The 22,970-nt window shown below is 46.4% G+C and overlaps 1 protein-coding gene across 3 annotated transcripts in view; it reads left to right on the top strand.

Annotated features, from left to right (window-relative positions):
- The window catches only part of LOC146174660 (BTB/POZ domain-containing protein 9-like), a 66,476-nt gene that overhangs the window by 31,452 nt on the left and 12,054 nt on the right, over positions 1-22,970 (top strand). For all 3 annotated transcript variants that reach the window (XM_084583853.1, XM_084583851.1, XM_084583852.1), the window contains exons 7-9: positions 4,342-4,664; positions 7,303-7,410; positions 17,333-17,411. In XM_084583853.1, the coding sequence (XP_084439979.1) occupies positions 4,342-4,664; positions 7,303-7,410; positions 17,333-17,411 (510 nt within the window). The remainder of the gene's footprint in view (positions 1-4,341; positions 4,665-7,302; positions 7,411-17,332; positions 17,412-22,970) is intronic.

Below are 22,970 nucleotides of genomic sequence, written 5' to 3'. Positions count from 1 at the left end.
GCGCAGCAACCTCTTTGATGTACATGTATTTGTCATCTCATGTAACGCATGTGGTGAGGCAGTTGGCTTATAATGAATGTGCTACTCAGGCTCTCTGTTAGCTATTATTCCATTACTAGACATTAGGCCGAAACACGCCTAAGTTTCTTGACAACAAAACACACACTGCCACGGGAGGATTCCCTACGATTGCAGCGCACGAATAAGGTTCCCAGAACATGTTGTGTTCTAGCGCCACGCACGCCTTTCTGTGGCATTCGCAACAATCTTTGTGTAGCTTCCTTTTTTGTGGTTTCACATCCCAACTACAGATGATGTTCAGAAGCAGTGGAAAAACAACGGGATGTAGCAAAGGGAGTTCGTGACGAACAGTACACGCCCATCACCACTGCTTAGTCTCGAATTTGTTTTGACAGCAATGGCAAATGCGTGGTGTGGGTGAGGGCGTCTGAGGGCGTCTACTACAGGAAGCAAAAATGGTGGTTGGTTTCATGGCCTAGGCATCGAATTCGAAACAGATTCGTCCAAGGCCCTTCGCGCCAGAAGAGTGAACACCAGGTCGGGGGAAATGTTTTGCGCATCGGAAAACTGGTGGGTACTCAGGGAATCGAAGCCACCACCTCCTGAATGTGAGCAAAATGTTCTACTATGTGAGCGAGCACACAGTAGTATATGATGATCAGCAGAGATGTGTAGGTAGTGGTGTAGGTCTCGAGCCTTGAAGCAGTGCATCAGAGGTAGCTCTGTGTGTTTGAAATTTCGACTGTGGATCAAATATAAGATTGCAAAAACCAATTTTTGAGCAAATTTTAGAATACCGCCGCAATATGTGCACCCGCTACCAAAACTCTGACCTTTGTTGTAATGCTAGAGCATTACTATGCCCACTAGGCAAACTAGTCTCGCGCATTGCGTCAACAGATGGCACTTGCGTATAGGGTGGCATCACAGCACTAACTCGGCTCATAGGCAGTCCCACTGACTCATGGCGGAGACGAGAGGCTGTGACGATATCGCTTGAGAGTTAACAGCTGCCACACTTTAATTCTTCTCCAATCATTGCTCTGCAGCTTGAAGTTGCAAGCATGTGCTAGTCTTCATGCACAACAAACCACGGACACAATCTAACAGAAAAGGCCCGTTCACACTTGCGACTTGCGGAGGTCACGCGAACGTTTTGGTCAAAAAGCAACTGTCGCAAATGGTCGCATCGGTCGAAAAGCGACAGTCGCGGGCCGTTCGGGCACTGTTCGATTTTCAGCCGCGTGACTGCTGGTCGCAAACCGTTAAACCAATCAGCGGCTCAGCTGACGTGAGCGTAAGTTAGCTTTGTGTGGTGAGCAGTCAAGGTAGGCACGATGTGCAAAGCAACCCGCAGGTCGCATTAGCAAGGGTAAACATCGATTGCGCTGCACGGCTCTCTGGTCGCATGTGACAGCCGGTCGCGTGCCTTTTGCGACTCGCTTGTGTTAACAGACTTGAGATGTAATGAAAAAAATTTGGCCACACAAAAACTAATGCTTTCGCTCTCCAAAATTTAAGCAGGCATAAGTGTCTCTGTAAAGTTTTTTTTTTCTTCTTTCCGTGGCAACGTTGTGTGGATGCTCTCTGATCGCCATTACGCTAGGGGCATATAAATATTAAAATTTTCGAATACAAATATGGGGAAGAAATGTGCCTGCAAATATTCAATATTTGAAAAGTGAAAAAAAAAGTAAAAGTAAAAAAAAAAATAATAAGACACTATTCGTCTTGTTTATTTCAGAATTCACATGATATTTGCAAATAAATTAAACTAGAATAACGCACAGGTACTGAAAAATCTAATATAAATATTATACAGGATTTCATATACATATATTATGGTGAGGCTATAAAAAAACAAAAACAAAATAATGTGCCTCTAAAACCTCGTTAATTTGGCCCCTGTTAATTGATAATTCGGCCTGCTCACTTCCTCCCTTCAAAAATGTGCATAGGTCTATGGCAGCGAACTCTTGTTAATTCAGCGCTAAATTATGTGCGTACCGGTTAATTCGTTCTGGAGGCGGGCCGAGGCTGCCGCAGAAATTAGTTTTCGGAGCACGAATTGCTACGGCCATCATTCCCAAGGACCGGACGCCACTATTTCAAAAACGCATGGAAGGCGGTTCTGCACGCACGCACGCACACATACACACAAAATAGTTGGTTTCAGGCACACATCGCTACAGCCACCATCTATCCATCCGCAACTTTGCTGCTGTGCCGACGTTCTGGCTCGTGTTTCTCCTAATACTACCGCCGCGCTTCACCCTATGGATCAAGGAGTTATCCAATTATGTGAAAAAAAGTATCGTAGGCAAGTGCTGGAGCGTATGCTTCTTTGCATGGATCGGAAACAAACATGCGTCATTATGCTTCTGAGTGCCATTCCATTCATATTCCGACTCGCGTGTGGGCACACACGCCAGGCACTGTGGATTTGTGCAGTCTGTCACAAGCTTAATTCGAGCCTGCAGTGCCAGCAGCAGAGTAAGACGACGACGATGAGTCATTCGTCAGCCTGCTGCCCACCGAAGCAAATCTCGCAGAATACACTTCCATCGATGAGAGTTGTTGTCACTGGCCAGTTACCGTGTTTACACAATTGTAAGTCGACCCCCTAAATCGCATGTCCCGAAAAAAAGAAAACATACCGCGATAGATGCTCTCGACTAAGAAAATTTATTGCCTGGCTGTACAATTCGTCTCCATTTTAAATCATGTATTTTGGCGATATAAGCGGCAAGCTTGGCCTCCAAGCTCTGGATAGCTTACCATCTGTATCCCTTGGAAGCAGCCTCTTTGCTTTGCATCAAAGTTCAAAATTTTGTCTTGCTGCCCCCGCTACCACCGCCACTCCTGCAACCCGTTTAGAAGCTTCGAACTTCGCGTCCCACAGCGCAGTTGTTTCTTCGGCATAAATGATAGCCGCCTTCTTGAACTCTGCACTGAAACAAGCGTCGAGTGCTTTTTGGACTGGAGAGCTCGTGACGAAGCATGTAGCCAGTCGTAAAGTTAAAGGTGTGAACGTGCAATGAGCCCGAACTCAAAGAATGATCGGTGTCGGCTCTTTCATCAACCATCACCATCGGCACTCCCTGGAAGTGCCGCCGTGTTATGTGACCCGACTCGACTGACTTGCAAAAAGGGAGTGTCGCTGCGATTCGAACAGCAGCTCTTCTGTAAACTATCGACACTCCCGCAGCTGTAGTTTGTGCTGCATAGTAAAAGTTAAAGAAAAATTCTTCCCAAGGAGCACGCACAGTAACTGAATGTTGCACTTAAAGCCGTAGAGCAGACAAATTCGCCGTAGCCTCCCTGATATGGTTATTGTCTTGCTCTTGTTATCAGTGCCATGCTTTGGAATCAACCCCACAATTTCGGATTTTCCAATTTTAAAAAAGAGTCTACTTACAGTCGTGTAAATGCGTAAGCGATGATGAGATGATCAGCGATGCCCTCGATGTGGCAGATGAGGCGCCCGGCGAAGAGGGCTCGCTCAATAATGATGAGCCCCCGGTGCGTCGTACCGCTACAGAGGTTGCGGATGCTATAGCAGTTTTAGAGGGCTTCTGTTATGATGCTCCTGGCAACTTGCTCACCCTGAAAGGGTTGTCCCATGTCCACAAACTGGTCCTCACTGCTCAGCTTTCCACGAAAAAGCAACTGCATTTGACTTCTTCACGAAGTAAAGGTATGCAATAACAAAAAAAAATTCACATGCAGGTTTTGTTGCTCATTCGATAATTCGACATTCGGATAATTCGGACATTTTTTTCACTTCTGTGAGATCCGAATTAACGATGTTTTATTGTACCAGTTCTTTGTACAGGGAATGAAACCAACCAATGACCATTAACTGTTTGTATGAAGTTCACGACTGTCTGATGCATGCATCATAACTGAAAGTGACTTTGATATGCGCTAACAATGCTGCTGCATGTTGATCAACATTTTGGTTATGGTGAGCATGCTGGTGATGTTGCTCTATTTTAGTCGAGGCAGAATGGACAGCAATGCAAAAATGCGCTAAAGAATGCAAAGACTAGTTTAGGCCACTGTACATTCCTGAATGTTAGATATAAAGCACTTTATATGACACTCTTCCTCTGGAGTCTAATCTGTCATGGTTGTTCATGAGCGGCCGCCATTTTGGTGTGCATGGTTAATGGCGGAAGATCGTGTGCATTTATAATTGACTTCTATACCATACTAAGTACCAAAATGGCACTCGTGGCTTGATGTGATTGCTTCCTGTGAGGCTGTCTTGTGTATTGTACCACCAGTGATACATGGTGGTTGCCTCCACCAATGCAGGGCACGCACAACACTGTGAACAGGGTGTTCCATGCGGTGTCCCTCGAGTGCAAGCATGTTGGGGGCGGCGTGGTACTGTCCCTGGAGGGTGCAGAGGAGGAGCCATTCCCTGACCTGGAGGAGGGCTTGGTGGTGCCTCGGGAGAATGTGGCCACTGTGGCCCGGTCGGCCTACGTGGTGGAGGGGGTGAGCCGCAGCCGCAATGCACTCATCAATGGGGACACGGCCAAGTATGATTGGGACTCCGGCTACACCTGTCACCAGCTGGGCAATGGGGCCATCGTGGTGCAGCTGGCACAGCCTTACCGCGTTGACTCCATGAGGTCAGTCTTCCCTCGCTGAGTGTCCTCAGTAAGCAGAACTACGCTGTGTTGCTATGTTTTGGCTGCAGCTGGCACAGTTCTGGGTTATGGCTTCACTTGACAGCACTTCACTAGGTTGCTGCTATGTTGTGACTACAGCTGGCACAATTCTAGATTATGGCTTTGCTTGGCTCTTAGCACTTAACTACGTTACTATGTTGTGGCTGCAGCTGGCACAGGATTAGGTTAATTGGAAGGATATGGAGAAACTTTTCCCGTTGCAGTTGGTGTGGCCAAGTTGATAATGATGCTGCTCTATTGTTGCTCTCATTGTGTGTTGTTTGGATTTGGTCTCAAACCCCTTCTCTTATCGTACAGCACGGTTCAAGTGGCCACCGAAACTGTCAGATACTGTGCCTTCCTATCCAAAAAAAAAATGAACTTAAAGAAAAACATCTTTAAAAAATTGTGGAATAAAAATGCGATGTTAAAGGAGGTGTCGCGTCTACTCTTTAAAAAAAAAAAAAAAAGGCTTGAGCGTCTCCTTAATTTAAACCGTCAGATTGTTACAGCCTTGCTAGCCCATGCAAAGCCATGCTTAACAGAGCTTCTGTTCATACAGTAATAGCTCGTTAATTTAAACTTCATGGGATCGGGAAGAAAGTTCAAATAATCTGACATTCGAATTATCGAATGGCCTTGAAATACTGACAAAAACCGTTTGCATTGAATTTGAAAAAAAAAAAAGAAAAGAAAGAAAGAAAAATAAGCTTTAATATTGCGCCGTTTCGTCGGCTCGCGCGACAATGAAGGATCATTACATGATTTAGCTTCATAGGAGCGCCGTATTGTGCCTTCGCTCCCGTGGAAACAAGCAGATATTACGCAGTTTTTTACTGTAAAATAAATGCCTGAAGGGCGAGTTCACCTTCACTGATATCTGAAGCCTTTCGGTTTCGTTTCTGCATCATTCATGCGAGCCTTCATACAAAACCAGCATGTAACGAGAAATTGCGAACTTTTGTCAACTTCGTTATATCCAGGTTCAACTGTAATTCGAATTTTTTTGCCGGATATGTGGCGTCAGTGTCACGAAATGCCGTTTATTAGATTTTGATAGCATATTTGGGTGTCATAGTGTCCCTTTAAATGGGCATCAGTTGGGACTGCTCCGACTGAAATACTTATCCATGTTTCTGAATTAATGGGAGTCAAAATTAAAGAGCATTTAGTTGCAAGTCTCGGAGGTCACGTAATACAGACAGCAAGCAGCCACAGGCCCGTTAAAGAACCCCAGGTGGTCGAAATTTCAGAGTCCTCCACTACGGCGTCTCTCATAGCCAAAGTCACTTTGGGATGTTAAACCCCATGAACCAAAGCAGCCACAGGCCACTGCGCCGCTCATGGCGCCATTTAAGCTTTACCCATTCTTCCATGGTTTTGCCTGGATTTATTTTTTTCCCCATTTTAGGCGTGCACAGCCTTGTAACTGTGTTGCCGTATCACAGGGGCATTTCTTTGTCTATGTGCTGGGCACACAGCCACTCCGACGCGGTGGCGTGTAATTCGAATTATTACGTAGCCTAACTGACTTTCGTTTGAATTAACAAGCTTTTTGTACAAAGACCTCTATGGAGCTTGGCTTGACCAAATAGCCTAATTCATTTTATTCGAAGATTCAAATCATCGAGGTTCGAATTAATCAGCTTTCACTGTGTAACTAGATTCAAGCCGTGCTTTAATCCGCACCATTGTTATATATATATATATATTTCATTACACCACTCAAGGCAGGGCCATTGAAATTTTATTGGCAGGGACATTTTTTTTCCTCGTGAGGCTTCTGATACTGTCGCTCTGATAATTGCTTCGAATTCGCTTTGAACCATAAAGAGCGCAGTACACATGAGCCTAATGTTCAGGTTTTATTTTATTTTAGTTTTTACAGAATATGGAGCTGCCAATAGTGAAAATGTAATCATCAGCACCATTAGTTTAGCCACTGCAAGACAAAGACCTCTTCCCGTTGAACTTCCTAGTCTCATCTGCTCACCTATTGCCACCTGCTGCTAGATTTACCTTCTCTTGGAATCCACTTTGTTATCCGTAGCAACCATTGATTATCTTGTTATTACATTACAAGCCGTGCCCATTTCAACCAGGGCGTTATTAACTAACTTGCATTTGTTACCTGAACCGGCCTGCTGTCTTTCTGTCTCCTAATGTTACGTTTGTTTTCTTTTCCAGCCTTTTTGTTTGCCTCCATGACTTGATGGGATCCTTTGATTGTTGTTTGTGCTGGGATTAAGACCCCTTCAAAACCTGCCCTGCCATGGTGGTGCACTGGTTAGGGCACTTGATTTGACTGCTGTGCTCAGATGCGGGATTGATTCCAGACCGGCTGCTTTTTGATCGAGGCGAAAAGCAAGGTGCCTGTGTGCTGTGCAATGTTGGTGGACGTTAAAGAATCCCAGGCGGCCGAAATTTCCAGAGCCCTCCACTGCGGTGATTCTCATAGCTTGAGCCGCTTTGGGACATTAAATCCGACCAACCAAACCAAGCATTTAAAACCTTGTTGCTTGCTGATTGAGGTGTGGCAGCATCCACACGTGTGGTACAGCAGTTAACTGTTGTTGGCCTGCCTTGTGCCTTGCTGCAGGCTCCTGTTGTGGGACTGTGACTCTCGCCAGTACAGCTACTACGTCGAGGTGTCCGTCGACCAGCAAAACTGGAACATGGTCGCCGACAAGCGCAACGAGCTCTGCAGGTGAGGTCCTCTTTAGTCTTATAGCTCACGCACCGCTGTGAGCGTGCGCTCATTTTACGGCGCGCGAGTTGTCATGAAAGCCCACTCTGAGCCGTCGTGTAATTAAAGTCCATTATAGTTGTAGGCTTGGCTTGCATTAGGGGCCAAGGGGACTGGTACCAAGCCACTACGAGGCAGCCAAAAGTAGAGCCAAGACATCAAGAAGAGTAAGCGGAAGAAAAAAATGGAGAGGTGGGGCTTCAGACCTGGAAGTAGGCCTGATATATCTGGCTGAATGTTTCAATTTAGTTTAGCTCAATTTAACCCTTTTTTAGCATTTTTACACAGAAAAATACGATGAATGAGGACAAAAAGGAGAAAGCTGCTTTCAGGTAACTTTGACTGGGGCCCTCGCCTCCATTACATGGCTTGCAACAGTTCTTAAATAGCCATACAGTCGAACCTGGTTATATCGAATTTTGGTTATATCGATCTCTCGAAATATCCCCTTGAAAATTTCATGTAAAAGTATAGGAAAGCCGCGTCATATATCGAACTTAATTTCACCCGTCGTTCGATATATCGAACTCCGCACCACGCACTGGAAAGTGTGCCTTCCCCAAAGACGATCGCATCACCCTTGGCCGTTTGCCGCGTGACGTTTTCATGCCATGCGCGGAAGGAATGAGAAGGAACAGTTCAGTGATGGCTGGTCTGGGCAGCGCCGCGCCTATTCCCCAAAGCCGCACGCATCTGCAGTTATCGTTTCCCGCGCACCAACACATGACGTTTGCAAGCCATGTGCGTGGGTGTGCCCATTCTTTTGCCGAACTACCGTATTTACTCGAATCTAACGCGCCCTCGATTGTAACGCGCACCCGTTTTTCGTGACCCCCACCCCCGAAAAAAAAAAAAGCTCCGATTGTAACGCGCACCCGTTCTCCGCTTAAAAGAGTACCGCGCACCTAACGCTTTCATACAGCAATACAACTTTGTCTCATTTGGAAAAGCAAAGATTTAATCTCGGTGCACTAAAAAACACACACACAAAAGGAAACGGCTTATCTTGCCAAGATTGTCACTATGCCGGCACAAGGTTCACTCGTCGTCGCTGTCAGACAACTCCTTGTCACTGCTGACGGACCAAAGCATCTCATCCTCGGTGCCGTCCATGGCATTCGATATGCCACATTTTTTAAAGGCCTTGATGACCATGGCAGACGGTATCGTGCACCACGCATCTTTCGCCCATCCAGTGAACTCTTGCAGCGAGGCACGCTTCATTCTGTTGCTGGGAGTGAATTCATGGCAGCCACTCACAAGCCATTCGGTGTAGAGCGCCCGAATCCTATCTTTCACTGGCTTGTTCAAGCAAACATCGAGCGGCTGGAGCTGCGATGTCATGCCACCTGGTATCACGACAAGGTCGGTGTTGCACGCAGCGAGCTTGTCCTTGATGCGTTGGTCGAGATGGCACTTGAAAGCGTCGAGCACAAGCATCGCACGCAGGCCCAAACTGCCGCCGGGTCTCTTGCGCCAGACGTTATCGATCCAGTCGGCGACCAAGTCCGTTGTCATCCAGCCTTTTTCATTGGCGCGCACAATCACGCCACTCGGAAACACGATTCCTTTCGGGAGCGTCTTGCGCCTGAATATGAGATACGGGGGCAGCTTGTGTCCATCCGCGGTGCAACAAAGCATTGCGGTGACGCGTGTTTTTTCGTGGCCGGAAGACAACACGCACACTTGCTTCGCCCCCTTCTTTTCAACGGTTGTGGTGGCAGGCATGTCAAAGTACAGCGGTGTCTGATCGGCATTTCCAATCTGGCCGAGGTGGTAGCCGTACTTGCGGCGCAAACTTAGAACGAACCGCTGAAAACTGTGCAGCTTTTCTTCGTACTCTTCAGGCAACTTCTAGCATATCCCTGTCCGCCTTCGAAGAGAAAAGCCTTTTCTCTTCATAAAATTAGACAGCCAGCACCTGCTCGCTTTGAAGTCGCTCCGCGTTAGCCCTGTTTGTAGGGCTAGCTGCATCGCCCGGACTTTGAGCAGGTCCGTCGTCACTGGCCGCTGCGCCGCTCGCTGCTCTAGAACATATTCTGCGAGCCGCTCTTCTATTTCGGTGAACCGGCCCTGCTTCGGTCCACCGAAACCTTTTCGTGTAGCCTTGCTGCCGAAAATCTTTTCCTTCTGCTTGCGCCAGTCCCGCACGCATGTTTCCGGAACTTCGAATGCGCGTGATGCGGCCCGATTTCCGCCCGTCTCTGCACACACGATGACTTTCCTTTTAAATGCGGCATCATGATGAACTCGACGAATCTTCGGCACGTCCATACTGGTCGGTCAATCGCAGAAAACGGGTAGGCTAACCAAAGCACATGTACCAAAGCACACGAAGGACGCTACTGCAGATAGGCATAGACAGCTAGACCAGCTAGTAGGCTCGAAGTGCATACCAGGCGGCCATTTTGAAATGCCGATGGCGATATGATATCGGAGATTTAGGGTCGTACTCGATTCTAACGCGCACCCAATTTTTGGACACGATATATCGGAAAAAAGGTGCGCGTTAGATTCGAGTAAATACGGTATCTCTCTCCTTCAGCACGCATTACACATGCGCCAAGCCAGCTCAGCCAGTTTTCAGACAGACGTCAACGCTTTCTCCAGCGAGCGTGTGTTGCGAACCCTCTGCGCGCGCGGCGGCTGAGGTGGCTATGGTGCCTGCGGACGTTAAAAAGCAGCAGCTCTCTCTCTCTCTCTTTTTTTTGCGAGTCAACCTTTCTTATCGTTGTGCTGTTTGGACGTTAAGAAACAGCAGGATTTTTTTTTTTTTTTTTTTTTTTTTTGCGGGAGTCGTTTATCCTTGCATGTATAAATCAATGAAAGTACGCGGTCAGCTGCTGCAGTCATGACGCCCGCCCCAAGCGTGGCGTGATAAATCGAACCTGGCTTGTATGTGCAATCAAGCCATCACGGGCACTCTGCCAAGTTCGCTCCCCGCCACCGCAGGAGCTATCAAAAGATAAACGCGCCCCGACGTTATCGCTGGGCAGCATCTTGGCACACTGCCAAAGAATGAGCTGTGGATGAGACGACCGAAATGGAGTGGCGCGCGCTTCCGACATGCAGCGAAAACGCTCGCGATTTCTGCCATGGCGACATAGAAACCTTGTTCCGAGCTGCCGCAGTGGCTCGAGCGGCGAGAGGATCGCAGTTCCAACAAGTTGGAAATTTTTTGCTCTGTCGCTGCCGCTCGTGGCTGAGATCGCTCAATCACTTGCATGTGAGCGAGCTGGCCTTAACGCTTTTTTTTTTCTTTTTCCAAATTCTCGGGTGCAAAAGTGAAGGGTGGGTTCATTATGCGAGTGGGTTGATTACGCGACAAATACGGTATCGTTTTTTCGCATCGTAAGTGCTGTCACAAGCCGATTGCTGTATGTCGAATTATCGATATATCGAACTATTTCGCGATCCCCTTCGAGTTCGATATATCCGGGTTCGACTGTATAGTAAATGAGTAAACCATTTTCAGCGCGAGCCATTTTCTTGCATCACAAACACTCACATTACATCATTATTAGAGACCTGAGCAATAATCATTTCTTTATTTTCATGAATGTTGGAACCAACTACGAGTAAAGGTCACTTCAAAACCAAGCGACTTCATAGTATCCTTCACAGGACAAGCAACGATAGAAGAGGATACAGACATACATAGGAATTGCCTTCATATGAAATATGCGTGAAAAATAGAAGCCACAGAAATGTGCAGATGACCTGAAAACTGCTTTTAAATTAGGATGGCAATGATAACTTGAGCAAAACTCCAGGAGAAAGATGAGAAAAAAAAAAAACATTGACTGCTCTGTCATATGCACAGCACAATCTTATGGCACATTCGGTTAAGGGGACGAGAGCAGAGGCACTGAGCATTGCAGAGCAGTACAGGAGCACACTTGGAGGAAGTATTCAGAGACTTAGAATGAGGGCAGTTAGGGATAAGGGTAGATGGAGAATACCTCAGTAATCTGCGATTTGCTGATGACATTGCCTTGCTAAGCAACTCGGGGGATGAACTGCAAATAATGATTGATGACCTAGACAGGAAAAGTAGAAAGGTAGGCTTGAAAATCAATATGCAGAAGACTAAGGTAATGTTCAACAGCCTCGGGAAGGAACAGCAGTTTACATTAGGTAGCGAAGTACTGGAAGTAGTAGGCGAATATGTCTACTTAGGACAGGTAGTAACCGCAGATCCGGACCACGAAAAGGAAATAACAAGAAGAATAAGAATGGGATGGAGCGCATTTGGCAAGCACTCTCAGATTATGACTAGCAGCTTACCGGTATCGCTCAAGAGGAAAGTATACAACAGTTGCATCTTACCTGTACTCACCTATGGCGCTGAAACGTGGAGGTTAACCAAGGGAGTTCTACTTAAGTTGAGGACAACCCAGAGGGCTATAGAATGAAAAATGGTAGGGGTAACATTAAGAGATAAGAAGCGTGCAGAGTGGGTCAGAGAAATAACTCAAATTACCGACATTCTAGTGGAAATTAAGAAGAAATGGACATGGGCAGGACATATAGTGCGAAGAGAGGATAACCGATGGTCGCTTAGGGTAACAAACTGGATTCCAAGGGAAGGAAAGCGTAGCAGGGGATGGCAGAAAGTTAGGTGGGCGGATGAGATTATGAAGTTCGCAGGGGTTAAGTGGATGCGGCTAGCACAGAACCGGGTTAAGTGGAGAAATATGGGAGAGGCCTTCGCCCTGCAGTGGGTATAGTCAGGCTGATGATGATGATGATGACAGGAGCACGCCGAGCAACGGTGTAACTGTCCTCTGCGTGTAGAGAGCACCGTGCCACGACCACTTGACCGCCCTGCTCTCCCCAGCATTCTCTGCCTGCCCACAGCGGTGGCAGTTGCAACCCGAGGAGAGGCCAACGCTCAGTGAAGAACCGCTTGTTTTAGTATACCTTTGTTCTCACAGCGCGACGATCTGCCTCCTTTGCATACAGCACCTGCATACAGCACCTGAGCAATGCTTTCCGCTCGCCGAGGGCCGACGCTTTGCAGCCGCCATTTCGAGCATCGCTGACTCGAGAGAAAAAAAAAAAAGGTTGCCTGAATATGACACTTTATGCCCTGTGACTTCCTCTACACTCGCTTTAGACGAGAGAGCAGCCCTCCTCCTCTAGAATTGGAAGCCAGTGAGTGATTCTACTCCTGCTCTCCCACTGGAGGGCGCCCGATTGTCTTAGAGCACTTTCGAAGTGCTCTCGATTGCACCTGCTCTCCCACTCGAATTCGCCATTTAGTACTGTTTGGTGAACAGTACTATTGATGGGGAATTGCGCAGATCTTGCTCATGCGGGTGGCTCACAGTGTTCAGAGTGATCAAAATGGTTGATGAGATGAAGTTTCATATTAGCCTTATATGCTGTTTGCAGGTCAGTTTTCATGGCTTTTTTTGGTGCTATAGAGCCCATGTTTTATTCTGGAGAACGGCGCATACCATGTATTTTCATCCCTTAATGTGCACATACCTCCTACCTGGGAGCTTTTTCAATTCTCATAGAAACAAAAATGCACTATTGTGGTTTTTACGCTCTGTTCAAATCTCATGTAAAGGTAGAAATTGCATAACATTGGAAATGCTGTAATTTTGCATGCATAGCATGTACAATCAAATTTATTTATTTTATTCATTTATAGACTCTAAAGGCCCTTTCAGCCCTTACATAGTGGGGGTGGAGTCACGTGACTGGAATTGGTTATAATAGGCACATAAGTAACAATTGCACTTAGGATCAGAGAGGAAAAAACAAAGTCATTCAGGTCGCTATTTTTTATATGCAGTAGAAGCAATTTTACACACTCTTAAAAAAAACGAGGTATGCGTGCGCATAATACCGAGCCCTAGGCCGAAATGAACAACAAAAAACACAGCACTACATATCAAGGAAAAAAAGTAATGAGCATCGCAAAATATAAATAAGAAAGTGAAGTCAGTTTAACATTCAATTCCCTCCAAAGCCTTGAGGAACGAACTATGGTCAGGTATGGTAGCGACATCTGCTGGCAAACTGTTCCATTGTGAAATAGCAAGTAGCAGTGGTGAATATTTAAACAGATTTGTGCGCGCATGTATGCGGTTGATTTTAAATGGATGGTCTATGCGAGCAGATATGTGGGGGGCAGGGCAAAGGAACGTTTTTCGAAAGTCTGATGAACCATGATATAGTTTGTGCATGAAAGATAGTAGACGGGCATTTCGTCGCCTAGTCTCAAGGGGCAATAAGTTAAATTGTTGCTTGAGACTGCTTACACTAGTTGGGTAGGAATAATCGTGGGCAATAAACCTGGCTGCTTTACTCTGTAGTGATTCAATGGAGTTTGCTAAGCAAGCTTGATGAGGGTGCCAAATTATGGACGCATATTCAAGCTGAGACCTGACAAGTGTTCTATAGGCTAGGAGTTTCGTTTTTTTCATTAGCTTGATACAGAGTGCGTTTTAGAAAGCCTAATATTTTAGCAGCCTTGTTGATAATGTGTTCAGTGTGAATATTCCAAGTAAGGTCAGAAGATAAATGTACTCCTAGGTGTTTTATGGATGAGACATGTTCAGTGGCATCGTTTCTAATGAAGTAGGTATGAAGGACAACTTGTCGCCTTTTACTAAACGTTTGAGCTTCAGTTTTGTCAGTATTTACTTGCATTAGCCACGTTTTAAACCAATCAGAAATCACGTTTAAGTCATCCTGTAAGATAGTGTGGTCACGAGGACTTTTAATGAGACTGTAAATGACACAATCGTCTGCAAACAAACAAATACTAAAGGCAATGTTATAACATAGGTCATTTATGTCCATGAGAAAAAGATAACACTGAGGTACACCCGATTTCAATGAAACAGGAGCGGAGGCGTTTTTGCTAATGATAACAGATTGAAAGCTATCAGTTAAAAAATCCTTGATCCAGTCAATAACCCCAGGGGATAAATTTATTGCATAAAGCTAAGCTTATGGATTAAGCGGAAGTGAGGAACACGATTGATGGCTTTAGCGAAATCAATAAAGAAGGCATCAGTGGAATGAGTCGAATGAACAGAATGGTGAAGATCAGTGACCAGCTCAAACAGCTGCGATTCGCAGGAACGTCCATGTTGAAACCCGTGCTGACTAGAAAAGATGAGCTTAGAATTCACAAGATAGTGCATGATTTGAGATGCTATAATGTGCTCAAAGAGTTTACATGAAACGCAAGTGATATAATCCCGATACAGGAAATCCCGCGGGACCACAAAAAATTGTTCGTTATTTTGAAATATCGTTGCTATGAAAAACCTGCGGTTATAAGCCAGTGGTCAAGCCTGGGTATGAAAATGACATACCAGGGCAATAGGCATGTGTGGAGACAAGCAAAACCTCAAATGAGATTGTTGCACTAACTTCAAAGCTGATTTAGTTGAAGAAATCAGTTATTTTCTTCTGCCGCGTGCAGCAAACACGACCACGCACTACATTACATCACTACATCACTACAGCGCATACACCTTCCACTTTGTGCAACACCTCATCGGGTGCGTGACTGCACCGAGCACTGAAAGTACGGACTTTCTCCATGTGCACAGAGTTCTATACGACCTCATCTTCAGTGTTCCCTGCAGTTTGAAAATCTTGCCTCGGTCCTTCAAAATGATTGCGGCGGTTTATGGGGCAATGCTAGCTGTTTGCAGAGGCCTGCTTTTTCCCTGCGTGAAGCTGCTTTCCCATTTTCTTGGCACCTTCGCTTGGTGCAATCATAGTCAAATTTCGCACAAACTTCGCAATAAAATAATCCACGACAAAAAAAGACTTCTTCCCGCACGCACGAATGGCATGAGCGACCAACCGGCAAATGACACGCAACACAAAAAAGGCAGGCAGCTAGACTTGCTGGCTACTCATATGAAACCACAGCTTTGTGGTGGTGCTAGGAGCTGACACTAGATATGCTGTTGGTGAAACCTATAGCCCACAAACCACACACATAGAAATAGTGGTTTCTGTTTCACGTGAGAGTTGCAGCGCTGTTAATTTTAGCCGAATTCGTAATACTGATGTTCCTAGACTATAGAAGGAAAAATAAAATATGTATGTTATTCTGACATATATGCTATACAGTCGAACCCGGATATATCGAATTCGAAGGGGATTGTGAAATAGTAGTATGATATATCGATAATTCGATATACAGAAATTGGCTTGTGACGGCACTTACGATGTGAAAAAACGATACCGTATTTGTCGCGCAATCAACCCACTCATAATGAACCCACCCTCCACTTTTGCACCCGAGAATTTGAAAGAAAAAAAGAATGCTTAAAGGCCAGCTCGCTCACATGCAAGCGATTGAGCGATCTCAGTGACGAGCGGCAGCGACAGAGCGAAAAATTTCAAGCTTGTTGGAACTGCGTCCCTCTCGCCACTCGAGCCACCGCGGTCACTCAAAACAAGGTTTCTGTGTCGCCGCAGCAGAAATCGCGAGCGTTTTCACTTGCATGTTGATGGCGTGCGTCACTCCTTTTCGGTGGTCTCATCCACAGCTCATTTCTTGGCAGTGTGCCAAGATGCTGCGCAGCCATAACGTTGACAACGTCCGGCGCGTTTATCTATTGATAGCTCCTGCGGTGGCGGGAAGCGAACTTGGAAGAGTGCCCATGATGGCTTGATTGCACAAGCCGCGCCGCACTTGGGGCAGGCGTCATGATCGCAGCAGCTGACCACGTGCTTTCGTTGATTCATACATCCAGGATAAACGACTCCAGCAAAAAAAAAAAAAAAAAATGCCGCCAGTTAATGTCCGAACAGCACAACGATAAGAAAGGATGACTCAAAAAGAAAAAGCAAAAAAAAAAAAACACAGCTGCCGCTTCTTAATGTCCGCAGGCGCCATAGCCACATCAGCCGCCGTGCGCAGAGGGTTCGCAACACACGCTGGAGAAAGCGTCCGTCTGTCTGAAAATGGGCTGAGCTGGCTTGGCGCATGTGTGATGCGTGCTGAAGGAGAGAGATATAGTTCGGCAAAAGAATGGGCACACCCACGCACAGGGCTTGCAAATGTCATGTGTTGGTGCGCGGGAAACGATAACTGCAGATGCGTGCGTCTTTGGGGAATAGGCGCGGCGCTGCCCAGACCAGCCGTCACCGAACTGTTCCTTCTCATTCCTTCCGCGCATGGCATGAAAACGTCACGCGGCAAACGGCCAAGGGTGATGCGATCGTCTTTGGGAAAGGCACACTTTCCAGTGCGTGGTGCGGAGTTCGATATATCGAACAATCGGTGCGGTGAAATTAAGTTCAATATATGATGCGGCTTTCCTATACTTTTACTTGGGATTTTCAAGGGGATATTTCGTGAGTTCAATATATCCGGGTTCGATATAGCCGGGTTCGACTGTATTGAAATTCGTAATTCTGAAATAATTTTACATTGAAATAAATCTAGCGGAGATTCTCAAAAAATTTATTAATTTGAAAAATTTGTTAATTTGGTCTTCATACTATCGAGATTTGACTGTATAGTGAATTGGTTGCCATTAGGAATATTAGCAACATGCTGGAAGGCTTCTTTTTTTTTTAAAAGCCTCAGTTTATTTTTCGTTCTGATGTTCCCCATTAGAGCCTGCAGTAGCCTAGTTTGGCATAAAGCAGTGCATTAAAGATTATGAACTTTAATTTGAATGAGAAAATGTAATGGATTCTGCACAGTACTTCTGACATTCTAACACAGTCGCCCAACATCTGCAGTGTGTGCGTGTTCCATGTACCTATGCTGTAACGTTCTTCAAATTTTTTAAATCTTGTTTTTGCTTTTTGAAGGCAGAAGTTCAGCAACAGCAGCATTGTTTTGCTGCACTCCATTCATGGCATCCGTGCTTCTATGTTCTCACAGGTCGTGGCAACTTCTACGCTTCCCTCGGCAGCCGGTGGTATTTGTGCGCATCGTGGGGACCCACAACACCGCAAACGAGGTGGGTGCCACAAACAACCCAGTGTTGGTTGGTGTGATGACTGTGCTCTACGAGGCGAAGTGCACAAAAGGCACGACACGCTTCTCAACCTGTCGTGTTTGTGTTACGTACGAATGGCGGATGAATGAATGGTGCGTGGCATGTGCTCAGTTTGAAGCTGGGTTGTGCCGTCTGGTGGCAGTGTGTTACACTGCTAACATAAGGCGAGGGCTGACAATTAAAACTGTCACATTGTGCAAAGCAAAGCAAAGAAGCCACAAACAGTGGCAGCTGTGTGGGTACTGACTGCACGGAGCATTCAACATGTTTACCTGCGTTGTCGCGCATTCTGGAGTTAGTAACCAGAGCCAGATCACGTCAAATTTGGTGCCGTAAGTGCTGTACCTGGTGCTGAAACATAGGCTTTATGTAACCTGAAGCAAAAAGCGAATGAGGTGATATCATGCGAGCACCAAAAACAAGTATTGTAGGTCTCTACCGTATTTTCCGATTTATAATACTCACCTTTATATAAGACGCACCCCAATTTATTTAGATAGGCTAACGAAACTAATTAAACACGGTTTTGCTACCATCGCGAAATGCACCATACCTGTTAAAAGTCCTTATGCAACGCGATGTGACACCCACCCTCCCCTTAGCAAAAAAGAAAAAAAAAACAAACTCTCTCATACGCCCAAAACATTTTATTTCTACTCAAAACCTTCGAAGTCTTCATCTTCGGACTCGCTGTCAAAAAGTTCCGCAATTTCTGGCGGCAACTCTGCTGCGACAGTCTCTTCACACTCAGAGTTGCTCAGGTCGTCGTTGTCGTCTTCATGCTCAGGCAGCGCTGGCTCAGGTGGCGATGAATGTAGCAGGCCAGCCTTGCGGAAGCCTGCAGTTATGGCTGCCACTGTAATTGCACTCCAGGCCTCATGGACCCACTTTGCAACTTCGCTAAACGAAGCGCGCCTCATGCGCCCAGTTGCGGTGTAGCTGTGCTTGCCTTCCGTCATCCATGCCTCCCAAATGCATCGCAAAACAGCTTTAAAGCTGCAGTTTACAGATATATCTAAAGGCTGTAAAATCTTAGTCATGCCGCCGGGTATTATCGTGGGCATGCTGTTCTTCGCCTTCACCTTTCTTAGTGTCAAGTCTGTCATGTGTGCCCGCATGCTATCCATGACTAGAAGGCCCTTCTGGGCATGAAAAAATTCATCCGGGCGCTTCGAAAAGCAGTTTTCGATCCAGGCTGCCATCATTTGCTCGTCCATCCAACCCTTCTCGTTAGTTTTGACAACGCCAGGCAGAAAACTTTCTTTTGGCATCATTTTTCTTTTCAAAATTAACATAGGTGGCAGCTTTGTTCCGTCAGCACAGCACGCTAGTACAACTGTGAAGTGAGACTTTTCGTGAAGTGTGACTTCCTTAGCGCCTTTCTGAGCAACACTTTTTGACATAGGGATATCAAATGTCAGGGGCACTTCGTCCATGTTCACAATGTGGCTGTCGCTGATGTTATTCTTTTCGACTTCCTTCTTCACAAATTCTTTAAACTTCTCCACTTTCTCTGCGAAGTCGTCTGGGAGTTTCTGACACATTGTCGTTCGCGCTCTGATTGACAAAGCTTTGCGGCGCATAAATCTATAACATCATGACGGCCCACCAACAAAATTGGCAACACCCATTCCACTGGCCAAAGTGCGTGCTTTCAAGCGCAACTGCACGGTTGACAGTGCCCTACCTTCGGCCCACTGTTCGAAAGCCCATTTGACGAGCCGGTCTTCAAGATCAGGCCACCACACCTTCTTTCCGCGGTCAGCCTTTTTTCCACTCTTCATCGCCTGTAGTTTGGTGGAGGACTGTCACCATGTGCGAATCATCTTTTCAGTGACGTCGAAACGGCGACCTGCAGCCCGGTTACCATGTTCCGTAGCATACTCGACCGCAGATAATTTGAATTTTGCAGTATAGCTTTTGCGCGACTTCGGTGGCATACTGAAGCAAGACCGAGCACGACACGGGCAGATAGTGGGAAAACACACGCCGACATACACAGTGCCCACAAAGATAAAAATGGCGACTGAAAAATAGCCGGCTTGTCCTGGCTTGTCTTAGCGAGAAGCATGATTGTCGCTATCTGTTGGCATCTAACATTACTGACGCTTGGGGCCTCCGCAACGGCTGCATGTTTGTAATGTTGGAGTTCACCCAAGACGTTGCACGCATATAGAAGTAGCACCGTGTTACAACCACGAGATCGCTAGTGATATTTTTTTTGTGAAACAAGCTAGAACATCAACCAAGTAAATTCCAGATTTCCGAACTCGCAAAAAAAAAAGAATTCGAATATAAGACGCACCGTTGTATAAGACGCACCAGCAGGATTTTTGAAAACAAGCCGCGTCTTATACACCGGAAAATACGGTATTTTTTTTCTATTAAGGCTAGGACTGCTTGAGTTGACCATGAGAGATCAACTGGGGGCTTAAATTATCACTGTATCTTCACATATTTTGCTTGGAAGGCTCTCTGCCAGTGACAAAGTAGGAAGGGCGTCATGGTAGGTGATCATTGAAATGGATGTCCAAGCCTGTTAGTACTATATTATAGTTGACAAAATGAGCTAGCAAAGATGGATGAATATCCACTTGTGGAGGGATGATGCAAATGCTTCTTGCTTTGCAGGGCTACCTGTTCATACATATCCCTTTTTTGTTTTTTGCCCTTTCATCGACTGTCTGAGGAGTGCTAACATTTTTTTTCTTTTGTGGCCATTAGTGTAGTATATAATGTCGGGCTAAGTGCAGGGACTTGGGAGTGTGTGTGTGTGTGTGTGTGTGTGTGTGTGTGTGTGTGTGTGTGTGTGTGTGTGTGTGTGTGTGTGTGTGTGTGTGTGTGTGTGTGTGTGTGTGTGTGTGTGTGTGTGTGTGTGTGTGTGTGTGTGTGTGTGTGCACGCGCGCGTGCGTGCGTGCGTGCGCATGTGCATGCAAGCATTTGCATGCACGCTTTTCTTGAGGGAACCCTTGCTTTTTGGTTGTGGGTTTTTGGGGTTTTAATGGAAGGAATAAATCTGTTTTCCCCGCTTGTCGCGGCTGGCAGTCCAAACCGCCAACCCACCCAGTGATCGTATGCTACTGAGTGCACGCCGACCACTGCGGGCCGTGCTTTTGGCAGCTAAAAGATATGTGCTCACAATAAACAGGCATTTATTGCTGCAATAACAATGCCAGCTAGCTATAAAACACTAATGAATCTAGGTCGTCCGACCCACCAGCAAAGCTACAGGTGACAGTTCGCCCATACTAGAGCAGGAGATAAGCTCGGAGGCTGGACAGGGCGACCAGATTGGAAAAGTCGCGCTAGGCTTCGCCTCGCCAGCGACTGCGGACTGCCGCGAAGATGCGCTCGCTCTTGTTGAGTCCTTAAGCCTAATAGCCTTGGCTTTCCCTGCATGCGCAGGGGCGAGGCCTTCCTTGATTCTCGTGCTGCTGCGATGCTGGTGCCATCTCTTGATAGTTAACATTAGCTATTTTTGCTGGTACCATCTTGTGATAGTTAGGGTAACTACCATGGGCGAAAGGCAGCTTTAAAAGGGATGATGGGAGATCATTCCCCATAGGGTAGAGTGCCAGATTTGCGTCTACTGTCTCTGAAACCCAGTAATTGTCGAAAGTGCTGCCCGTTTGTCCATAAACAAACCAAAGCTTTGCCAGGGGAAAACTGTAATGCCTGCCTCCATGCGTGATGATATGCCACTATTGAGTGTGTGCAGTTGTCCCTCTATTAGCAATTTTTTATGAGCAAAAGTTAAGTATATAATGGAGCGTTTACAAAGGAGGAGTGCAGCTTCATCGTAAGACAACTGGAATTGTGGCTCCATCATGTAGTGTATTCGGTACTTTGACAGAAATGTACAATAGAAAACCACTGTTGTGCTCCCATGTACTGCATTTTCTCGGCCGTGTTTACTTTAATGGGGCTCAGCTTGGCCTGGCCTTGAGTGTTCTAAGATTTACCCGCATGCTGCAGCAGCACATTGTGCTCCGTGTTGGGTAGCGAGTGTAAATTCGCTTTTTTGTTTTTCTTTTGCACCTTTACTTGTTTGTTTTCTTTTTTTCTTTTTTTTCTGTGCTGCTGCCTTGGTCACCATACTTTGTCACATTGCTGGCATCACTTCCTTTTGTAGCTTGCACAAATGGGATCACTTGCAGTGCGCTAACGTGACATGCAGTCTCATTTCTCTGGATGATGGCGTTATGACCTCCGCGATTCTGACTGTCGACGAGATTGTGGGCAAATGTGTCGATGCGCACAACAGTGGTGACAAAGGAGACAGTGAGCCACTGTTAGAACTGACCTTTGCATTGGCAGTAATGGCGTTAGACCTGCTCAGGTGTATGTATGCTCAAGTGAAGATTGCCTGTGTGATGCATACCCCCTTCCTGCTCTCCCCTCACCCATTTCTTCCCACCCTCTCATCAACCCCGCTGAGGTGGCGCAGTGGTTACGGCGCTAGTTCCCAAGGACGCGGGATCGAATCCCAGCCTCGGCGGCTGTTTTTCGATGGAGGCGAAAAGCTAGGCACCCGTGTGCTGTGCGATGTCAGTGCACGTTTAAGAATCCCAGGTGGTCGAAATTTCCGGAGTCCTCCGCTACGGCGTCTCTCATAGCCTGAGTCGCTTTGGGACGTTAAAACCCCCAAACCAACCAACCAACCACCCTCTCATCATCCCTCTCTTGCTCCTCTGAAAGCTGAGAGGGGAACTTTCCTCCCTGCTTTGCCACCTGGCACACCCCCTAGGTGCAGAAAAGCTGATGGCGTGTGTCAGGCAAAACCTTTATTGGCTGAGAGAGCCATCTCGTGGCATTACCAACTGGCCGCACAGTATACTTTGTTAAAGGGGCACTAAAAACACTCAAATATGCTATCAAAGGCATTTCGTGACATTGTTGCTGCATATCCGGCGACAAAAAATCGAATTATTGCTGAGATATTGTGATAAGTTAAGCTTGTTTTTTTTGTTCCCCACGGACGAATTCAAACTGGTTCGAATTCAAACTGGTTTTCTCCTACTAAGTAGTAGGGTAGAATGACGAACAATATTACGCAATAGAGGACACCGTGATTGCTGGCGTACGGGGAGCGGAGAATACTTCGCAGGTGCATGCCGAGCATGGAGAAAGAAAAAGCTAGTAGGGAGGGCGCGCAGCCTCCGCAAGCTAACCTCCTCTAACGCAAGCTAACGCCGTTCCCTTCTCTCTCGTGCGCGCAATGATTCTTGGGAATTTAGCCAACATAGTTGCCAGACTCAAAAGCAGCAGGGTACATGGTATTCTATAGTGACTGTGGATGCCCCAGCGAAATGCCTACCGGAGTGGACTACCGAAAGTTGCGCGTCTCGTTGTAACACACAAGTTACTTTGTTTACAAGCATTGCATTGTACTCGCGTGTTTATAGGCACACTGGTGAGAACCGCAGGTAGGTTTTTTCAACTACAGGTCTGAAGACTACGGATTCGAAATAACATGCGTTGCATGCTGGCTGCAGCAGTACACGTATTTGAGGTCTGCG

Source organism: Amblyomma maculatum, chromosome 11 (genome assembly GCF_055883805.1).
Source record: "Amblyomma maculatum isolate TAMU_Amacu chromosome 11, ASM5588380v1, whole genome shotgun sequence".
In the NCBI taxonomy this organism is placed as follows: Eukaryota; Metazoa; Arthropoda; class Arachnida; order Ixodida; family Ixodidae; genus Amblyomma; species Amblyomma maculatum.
This window is presented reverse-complemented; position numbering and strand designations above follow the sequence as displayed.